The sequence below is a fragment of the Physeter macrocephalus genome, chromosome 9 (genome assembly GCF_002837175.3).
Source record: "Physeter macrocephalus isolate SW-GA chromosome 9, ASM283717v5, whole genome shotgun sequence".
In the NCBI taxonomy this organism is placed as follows: Eukaryota; Metazoa; Chordata; class Mammalia; order Artiodactyla; family Physeteridae; genus Physeter; species Physeter macrocephalus.
Genome location: NC_041222.1, coordinates 101,183,333 through 101,193,761, shown reverse-complemented (window position 1 = coordinate 101,193,761; position 10,429 = coordinate 101,183,333). Strand labels below are relative to the sequence as shown.

The window sequence follows — 10,429 nt, the reverse complement described above, 5'->3', positions numbered from 1 at the left end:
TTATCAGGTAATTCTGGCCTCATAAAATAAGTTTGTTGAAAGTGGGGTATTGAAGTCTACTTTTATGGAATTGTTGTCTATTTCTCCCTTCAGTTCTGTCAATGTTTGCTTTATATATTTATATTGCTCTGATGTTGGGTGCGTATATATATTTATATTTCTTATACTTTCCTGGTGAATTAATCCATTTAACATTATATAATGTTATTCTTTATCTCTTTTGACAGTTTTTGACCTAAAGTTTATTCTGTCTGATATAAGTCTAGTCATTTCTGCTCTTTTGGTTACCATTTATAGGGAATATCTTTTTCCAATCTTCACTTTTAGCCTATGTGTTTCCTTATATCTAAAATGAGGATTTTTTCTAGACAACATATAACTGAGTCTTATTTTTTTACATCCATTCAGCCCCTCCATGTCTTTTGATTGGAGAGTTTAATCCATTTATATTTAAAGTTATTATTGATAAGGAATGATTTAATATTGTCATTTTGTTCTTTGTTTTCTATTAATCTTTTTGTTCTTTTGTATGTCTTTTCCTCTCTTGTTGGCTTCCATTGTGTTTTGTTGATTTTTTTGTATTTTATATGCATTAATTCCTTTCTCTTTTTCTTTTGTGTAACTTCTATATTTTCTGTGGTTACCTTGGGGCTTACATAAAATATCATAGTTAAGGTAGTCTATGTTAAGCTGATAACAACTTAAGTTCAATTGCATACAAAAACTACACTTTAACTTCTCTTTAGCTCACACTTTATGTTGTTGTTGTCACAACATGTATCAATTTTTACTATGTATTCTTTAACGTTTTTCAGTTTTAGTTATTTTTAATACTTTCATCATTGACTTTGACACTAAAATTAATTTACCCATCACAATTAAAATTATAATGTATTCTGGTTTTGTCTATAGATGAGTTTACATTTATATGTTTATATAATATATATGTATGTATATTTCATACTTTCTTACACTATCATGTTTCTGTTTAGCATCCTTTCAACTTGAAAAAATCTCACGAGCACTTACAGTGCCTTACAGTTTATCGCAGTTTACAGTGATAAACTCCTTCAGCTTTTGTTTGTTTAGTGATGTCTTTATGTCTTCTTTATTTTTTTGAAAGACTGTTTTGCCAGGTATAGCATTCTTAGTTGATAGTTTTTTTCTTTCAGCATTTTAACTACATCATCCCACTCCCTCCAGACTTGAAAGATTTCTGCTGAAAAAATCTACTCAGTTTTAGGGTGGTTCTTTCGTATGTGACATGTTGTTTTCTCTTGCCACTTTCAAAATTTCTTGTCTCTGACTTTTCACAGTTTTAGTGAGTCTTCATCTGGGTTTCTTTGGATTCATCTCATTTGAGACATTCTGGGCTTTGTGCATGTGGATGCCCATTTCTTTCTTCAGATTTGGGAAATTTTCAGCCATTATTTTTTTCTGAATAAGCTACCTGGTCCTTTCTCTCTCTTTTTTTCTCTATCTTTCTATGACTTCCATCATGTGTATATTGGTTTTCTTGTAGGTGTCCTATAAGCCGCTTGTTTTCTTTATTCTTTTTTTCTCCTTTAACTGAATAATTATCAATGACCCATCTTTGAGTTGAGCGGTCCTTTCTTCTGCTTGATCTACTCTAACATTCTGGATTTAACTGGTGTCACTGGTCCATATTCATATCTGGAGATGTGAGAAACAAAAGCCAACAGGCTGTCTCCTATGTCATTTGGTGAAGGGGTGGGATATATCAGGCTTTATGAATGATACTGCTATGTTTAATATAGGGTTTCATTCCCTGCCCTAGTGTTGAGCTGAGGTTGGGTCAAATTGTTGGGATTTTGTTGCTGCCTCTGAAGGCAGATCAGGTAGTTAGTTACCTAGATATTGAATCAGTGTTAGGCTGGCCTGCCAGGGCTTTTATATTGCCAACGTAGGCGGATTGAACAGCCCACCAGTGCACTGATTGTGGAGTGTGTTTTGGGTTGGCCTACAAGTCTTTGAGGTTGCTGCTCTGGGTGAATCAATCCACATGTGTCTCGGCTCAAGAGCAGATGCTGGAGCACCTTACTGGTTCTCTGTTGAGCTTTTCCATTCTCTGTCATGTGAACAGAAAAAACTATTCTTGAGGATTTTTGTTTGTTTTTGTCTATGCCTGCTGGTGATTCTGTATTAAAGACCTCTCCAGCACCCAATTTGGGATATATGAGAGCAATTAAAAGAAAACCCAGGAAACTCACCTTGTTGCCATTCCTCAAGTCTAGAGGTCTCTAGCCAGTCTGTCTTTTGCTTTTTAGCTTTCAGAGGTATTTTTTTGTCTTCCACTCAATTATATCCAGAGTATTTATTTGTATATAGAGAAAATAAGCAGGGAAAACTGAGTCTATAACATTTTGTTCCAAAAACAAAATTGGCCACAGGTGTTGAATAATATTGTACATTAAAATGTAATCAAGTGTATGGGGCTTCCCTGGTGGCGCAGTGGTTGGGAGTCCGCCTGCCGATGCAGGGGACGTGGGTTCGTGCCCCGGTCCGGGAGGATCCCGCGTGCCGTGGAGTGGCTGGGCCCGTGGGCCATGGCCGCTGGGCCTGAGCGTCCAGAGCCTGTGCTCTGCGTCGGGAGGGGCCACAGTGGTGAGAGGCCCGTGTACCGCAAAAAAAAAAAAAAAAAAAAAATGTAATCAAGTGTAAATAACTTTTGAGTAACACTCCAAGGCACGATAAAAGTCAAGTTGACCATTCTTTACTATATAAAGAATTAAGCTAGGCACTTTGTGGATACTAACATTTGTGAAAGACATAGATAACACTCTTGAGTACTTCTAATATGACAAGTCTAGTGAGGAGAGTAATGTAAGAAAGATAAAACCAAACATTTTGTTCAAGGGAGGTAATGATAAGTACTATAAAAAGAGATTTTAAAATAACAGGAGAGTGTTATTGTTGTTGTTGTTGCTTTTAATATGTATCTTAGGTTATTGAGTAATTTATGACTTGAGGTTGAAAAAAACAGGTATTATTACTTATACCAATTTAACGTGTGTAAATTAGGACAATCCCAGCAATCCAAGACATATGGTCACCTTACCCTTAAGATATTTTTTAACTATTTATTGTGGAAATGTTTAACATATACATATATTTAGAGAATAGTATAATGAATCCTTAATTGCCCACCATCCAAGTTCAGTAACTATAAATCTATGGCCAGTTTTCACTCTTCCATACTCCCCCAATGCCCCTCTGCCTTATCAATATTTAAAAGCAAATTCTGTGCAGTTTCTAGAGTCATCCCTTGATCAAAACACTAATCACTTTTGTTGTATGCCTTTCTCTTTCTCCCTATTAGGCCCTTTTCTAATCACCCCCATCCATATGTTATATTTTGTTTTACTTGTAGGGCTTATGCTCTAATGGTTCAACTCTGCCAGAAGACAAATACTTAATGATAAGCTCTGTACACTAAGCAGCTCAGAATAAGGAGTCAGACCATCTGTGACTCCCAACCCTGCCTGCCTTCTTCTCTGGACCAATAATGGTAGCTTCATAATGACTGTGATTAACGCCCTGTTGTACATGAGGATCATACTCTTGCTACACTGGCTTGGGGTGTTTCTGTCTTTTTCAGGACACGCCTGGGCTGAGCATCCCCAATATCACAGTCCTCCAGAAGTGGTGATTCCCTTGAAGGTAACACACACTGGCAGAAGCATGAAGCCTCCAGGCCGGCTCTCTTACAGCCTGCATTTTGGGGGCCAGAGACACATTCTCCACATGAATATCAAGAAGCATTTGCTGTCCAGACACCTCCCAGTGTTCACCTACTCAGACCAGGGTGCTCTCCTAAAGGACCAGCCTTTTGTCCAGAATGACTGCTACTATCATGGTTATGTGGAGGGAGACTCAGAATCCCTTGTTGCCCTCAGTACCTGTTCTGGTGGCTTTCGAGGATTATTACAGATAAATGATGTTGTTTATGAAATTAAACCCATGATTTTCTCTACCAAATTTGAACACCTGGTATATAAAATGGACAGTGAGGAGACCCAATTCCAAAACATGAAATCTGGTTTTATGCAAGAGGAAACTGTACACCAATTTGAGTTTCAAGAGATTGGTAATTCTACTCTGAAACAAAGTCATCATGATGGCTGGTGGATCCATTCATTCTTTGTTGAAATTGCACTGGTGGTGGACAATACTCTATATAATCATTTTAAAAGGAATGTCTCAAAGTTGCAGGAGGATGTATTTCTTATTGTAAATATAGTGGATTCCATTTATCAGGTAATGGGTATGAAGGTGTTATTGTTTGGTATGGAGATCTGGACTAAAAGAAATGAGGTTGAAGTGGATGCTGTAAGGAGGTCTCTGAGAGATTTTTGCCATTGGAAGGCTAATACCATTGATGTCCGCATGGCACATGATACTGTACATCTTTTTATGAATAAGACCTTGAGAGGATTAAGTGGTTTAGGCTATGTTGCAGGAATGTGTAGATCACACTTTAGTTGTGCAGTTGTTACTTTTGCAAACAAAACCTTGGCCATTATTGGAATTGCAGTAGCACATCATATAGGTCATAATTTGGGTATGTTTCATGATACTGTATTGTGTGTGTGTTCTGCAGGTTATTATAGATGTATAATGCGTTATGACAACCCACCAATAGCCCAGTTTAGCAACTGTAGTTATTCTTATTTTTGGGGATATTCTGTACAGCAGGCAAAATGTTTGCAGTACACTGTATACACAAAGGACATGTTTTCAAGGAAGCGCTGTGGAAATGGTGTTGTTGAAGAAGGAGAAGAGTGTGACTGTGGATCTTTTCAGCATTGTTCAAAAGATGCCTGTTGTCTGACAAACTGCAGTCTGAGTTTTGGGTCTACTTGTGCTTTTGGGCTTTGTTGCAAGGACTGCCAGTTCTTACCATCAGGAGAAATGTGTAGAAAGGAGGTCAATGAATGTGATCTTCCAGAGTGGTGCAATGGATCGTCCCATATGTGCCCAGACGATGTATATGTAGAGGATGGAATTCCCTGTAATGACAATGCCTACTGCTATGAAAAGAGATGTAACGACCGCAACGCACAGTGTAGGCAGATTTTCGGCCAAAAGGCAAAAAATGCAAACAACAGTTGCTACAAACAAGTAAACACTCAAGGTGACCGTTTTGGTAACTGTGGAGTCGAAGGCCCTACATATCTAAAATGCAGTATGTTGGACAGCTTGTGTGGGAGAATTCAGTGCGATAACGTGGCAGAAATTCCCCTTCTGACAGAGCATTCTACTGTGCATGGGACTCGCTTCAACAACACCACCTGCTGGGGTACAGACTACCACATGGGGATGACCATATCTGATATTGGTGAAGTGAAAGATGGCACAGAGTGTGGCCCAGAACATGTTTGCATTGGAAGGAAGTGTGTTCATCTCTCTCGCTTGGATAGTAATTGTTCACCTAAGTTCTGTAACATGAGGGGGATCTGCAACAATAAACATCACTGCCATTGCAACTGTAAGTGGGACCCTCCCAACTGCCTAAAACAAGGCAATGGAGGTAGTGTTGACAGTGGCCCACCCCCTAAGAGAAAAAGGATACAGAAGATTTACCTGGCCCTACCATGCCTTATTTTGTTGTTAATTCTACTATGTTGTCTTCTATTGCTCTGTATGAGGAAAAAACCTAAGAAAAAAAAGGAAGAAGTTCAGCCTCAACCTGAAAAACCCAAGCAAAAGGCTCAGACTCAACATGGGAAATAAAAACAATAAGTACCCAAAAATGTATCTGAATAGATATGCATTAAAAAAGGTAACTCCTATAATGTTCCTATTTATTCTTCTTTATTTTAAGCAATTAGAAATTTTATTTTTCCTGAAATGTATTTCTTTATATTTTCTAGAAAAAAGGCATAGTACTTGGGTGGTGTACCAGTTTTTAAGTTACTGCTTTTCAGTACCAAAGCCCCTTCCCATTTTGTGCTCTGCATTATAGGAACCACACTGCAGCTATATCACCCCTCTTTCTACAGAGATCTGCAGTAGGGTGAATGCAAGGGGATTTGGAAATCTGGGAGATCTGCTTCCTGTATGTCAATCTTAATAACAAATTTTACACTGGCAGTTATACTTAGTTTCAATATCCTTTAAAAAAAATTTAATCCATACCAATCTCATTGTCGGTCTAAAAGATACCAGCATAGCTGTCTGGGTCTGAGCCCCAGGTCTTTGATCTCTCTACCAATGTCTCAGACCCTCTGCACCAGCTTAACAGTAACTGCTGTGAGAGTTTTGAGTCTCATTTTTGAGATTCATGGGGCCAGCCCTACAGTTCTCCAGATTCAAGTAACCCTGCTTCTTCCCTTTGCTCTTCAGCTCCATGAATGAAATCACCTTCTTGCAATTAGTATGTTATGGTTATTAACCAGTTACTAGCACAATGCCTCCCTTAACTTGCTGTGTTCTTTAGTAGCTGGTTACCCAATGCCTATATTTAATTCCATCCCCCTAAAATCATTGATTTTTTTTTTTGATTGAATTCTGTTACAGTACTCATCTTGGTATAATGAAGTACTTATTCATTAAGTACCATTCATTGGGAGTGAGGAAATATCAATTTTTTTTCTTTGTTTGATTGAGTTTTTCTTTACCACTGCCCTTAACCATCATGGGAAAATTACTTAAATTTACTGCAAGTTTCCAACAAAATTTTTTAAAGTACAGAATGATAGTAACAGTTGTCTCTAAATTTCTGGGTGTCTTTGGTTATAAAATAGGGTAAAAAAGATACTTTCAATTTTAGTTAGGTCTATGCAGACAAGCAATTTTTCTGAAAATGACAGCTATACAATGCCAAGAACATTTCTTAAAATTTTATTTTAAAAGTATCATAGAACTGTGGAGGAAATGAAGATTAGAAGACTTAAAAATTACAAGGAAGGGAAAACAATTTGAATTATCAGTACTTTTTCCCCTGGAACAAAAATCTTTGTCCCCTGTAACACGGTGGCTTTGAGTATAAATTAATGATCAAGCTTGGCCTACCCAGTTAGAATTCCTCTGTTGAAGAAAGAGAAACCTGAAAAACTCTTAGTGTGCAGAATAGACTAGATTGATAAATTAAGCACTTAAGGGCATCAAATTCAAAATCAGTTTTTCCCAAACCACTTTTGCTGAGCTTAGATCCATTTGCTGGGAAATAGGTTAAAGTCTTTAAAGACAACGATATCTGCAATCTATTGTAGTTAGGAAGCAAAGACCTAGTGGAAAGGAGTTTGCCTCAAGGACATGTAATGCCTTCTCTTTAAAACATCTGGCTGATTTTGAAGGAGTTTGGAATATAAGCTAGAGAACTTGGTTTTGAAGATTTGAGTATCATAACATAGTCACCCATTGCTTTCAGAGCTGAGAAAATAGAGGCTTATGGGCTCCCAGTATAAAGTCCAGTAAGGTATATGTGTCTCACAAAAACTACACTATCTCTGACCAAACTCAATTCCTTATTGAATTAAAGTCATCAGTCACTCAGCCTAACTTCCAAACAGAGGAAAGATAGAAACTTCTCAAGTTGAAGGTAAGTCTACCTTGAACTCCTATGGTTCCTTATATAGAACATCTAGCATAAAATAAAGCATTATCACGTATATCAAAAGGAAGAAATTATGGCCAATAATAAAGGGAAAACAACAACAACAAAGATAGTGAAAGAAAAGATAGAAGCCAGCTAAAAGATGATCCAAAGAGTGGAAAAGATGATAATGAACAAAAATTCCCTATGGCTAGTATTTTAGAGAAACTGGAAGAAAAATGAATAGACCATGTGAAAGAAGGTAGATTCATTTCACCAGAAAATTGGCATCTATGCAAACTTGTTAAATTCAGAAAATCAGTAAACAGTTTGAATTCTAGACTGCATTGTATAATTAGCTAAGTTAGTTAACTATAAGAAAAGTTAGTTAAAAAAAAGTCAACGACTGACATAGAACAAAGCATTAAAATAGAGAAGTGATATGTGAAACACATCAATAAATCTGAAATCATTCAAACAGAGTATCATTTGATGAAGAAGAGTATTGAATAGAATAAAAAACATACAATGGCTGAGAATTTCCCTAAAGTATGGAAACATATTATGCCACTGCTTTAAGAAAATCAATGAATTTCAAGCAGAATAAGCACATGGAAATACACACCTAACCATATCATAGTAAAACTGTTGAAAACCAGAGACACAGAAATCTTAAGAGCAGCCAGAGATAAAATATCCATATCTTAAAAGAAATGACAATAAAAATAGATGGTTGACTTCAATAATTGAATGCAGAAGACACTGAAATAACACATTTGCTCAATAAATTGTAGTTGCCAAGCTAGAATTCTTTAGTTTGTGAAGATAATATTCAGTAATGGAAAACAAAACTTTCCTTTGGCAAACAAATCACTGCCAGCAGGCCAGCACTCAAAGAAATATCATTTGTTTTTCAGTCAGGAGAAACATGATACCAGAAAGAAACATGAATGTGCAGGTGGGTGTGAAGTACACAAGAAGCAGTAAATATGTAGGTAAACTAATTAAAATTAACTGTACAAGGATACTAGTAGTATCTTATGGATTGTAAATATATGCAGAACAAAATGCAAATATATTTGTCACAAAAGCTGGGAGGTATGTAAAGAGAGATAAAAGGTCTAAACTTCTAGCAATATTGGGAAGAGGTAAATTAATGATGTGGATTATACTATATGATGCTGCAGATGCACATTGCAAATCTAGGGTAATCATTAAAATAATAAGAGTATGTACATATAAGAAATTTACTGAAGGAACAAAAGGCATAATAAATGATATTTGTTTCTACAAGTATAGGCAATTGAGGAGAAACAAACATAATGCAGACGTGAAAATTTAAAATACCTGGTAGATATAAGATCTAGGTAAAATGGATTACATTAACTAAGTAGAGAAGGCTGACATATTTCAGAGTGAATAAAGTATAAAGTCTAGCATTATGCCGTTGTTTATTAGAAACAATTTAAAGATAAAGACGTGGAGAGTGTAAAAACTTAAAAGAATTTTCATGCACATATTAACCAAATTAAGTTAGTGTAATCTTTTTAATATCTGATGACAAAGACTTTAAGGCACAAAGCATCACTATAAATAAGGAGGAATATTTTGTAATGATAAAAGGTAAATCACTAGAAGATATGACAATCTTAAATGTGTATGCATCCACTAATATAACTTCAAACATAGAGGAGAAAATATAGAAATAGACAAATCTACAATTACCAGTAGGGATACTTTTAGCCCACTTCTCTCAGTATTAACAGAAAGAGTAGAAAATAAATCCTGCATGATCAGGAGACTTTCAATACATAATTAACAAACTTGATATAATAGGTATACAAAGAAAAGGGATAAACCCAAAAGTGGATAAATTCACTTTGGTTCATCTGCGTATGGACTACTACCAAAGTCTACCTTACGATGAGCCAAAGAGAAAGCCCCAACAAATTTCACATGGTTTTAATTAAAAAGAGTATATTTTCTCTAGACCTTATATAATTAAGCTGGAAGTCAATAGCATTAAAGATAACTAGAAAAACTCCAATTGCCTGGTACAGTTCTGACTCTGATCCCACATCTGACACCAACTAAGATTCTGCACCCAATTTCAATGTGTGTTTGGGGGGTTCCTTACACCACCAAGAAATTCTCCTATACCAGCTGCGTGTTCTACAATTCAACTCAATTCTAATGCTACCTGGAGATAGTGTCAGATCCCAGAGATTAAGGGCTCAGCCCAACATGACTGCTCTCCCCTCTTTCAGATACCAATCACAAGTCCAGGTTGTCACCTGTGCTTCTGACCAACAAGCTATAGAATAGAGGTTCCAATGAGCCCCTACTTAGGTTCAGTTAATTTGTCAGAACAGCCCACAGAACTCAGATAAACATTTTACTTACTAAATTACCAGCTTATTATAAAAGGATATAACTCAGGAACAGCCAGATGGAAGAAATGGACAGGGCAAGATACGTGGGAAGGGTGCAGAGTTTCCATGCCCTCTTCATGTGTACCTCTCTCCCTGCATCTCTACATGTTCACCAACCCAGAAGCTCTTCAAACTTCACCCTTTTGGTGTTTTATGGAGGCTTCATTACTTAGACATGATTCATTAAATTATTAGCCATTGGTGATTGAACTCAATTTCCAGTCCCTCTTCCCTCCACAGAGGTAGGGGGCAAGGGAGGTTGAAAATTCCTACCCTCTAATCACATGGTTTGCTCCACTGGCAACCAGCATCCTTCCATAGGTGGTTTCTAAAAGTCACCTCATTAATGGAACAAAGGACAACTTTATTGCTCTCATCACTTTAAAAATTCCAAGGCTTTTAGTAGCTCTGTGACAGAAACAAGGTTGAAGCTCAAATA

The 10,429-nt window shown here is 36.7% G+C and overlaps 1 protein-coding gene across 1 annotated transcript; it reads left to right on the top strand.

The window, feature by feature from the left end:
* Positions 1–3,567: 3,567 nt before the first annotated feature.
* ADAM29 (ADAM metallopeptidase domain 29) lies at positions 3,568–5,754 on the top strand. The gene has a single exon (XM_007128140.2). It carries the CDS (start codon positions 3,568–3,570, stop codon positions 5,752–5,754), a length of 2,187 nt encoding a protein of 728 aa, XP_007128202.2.
* Positions 5,755–10,429: the final 4,675 nt, after the last annotated feature.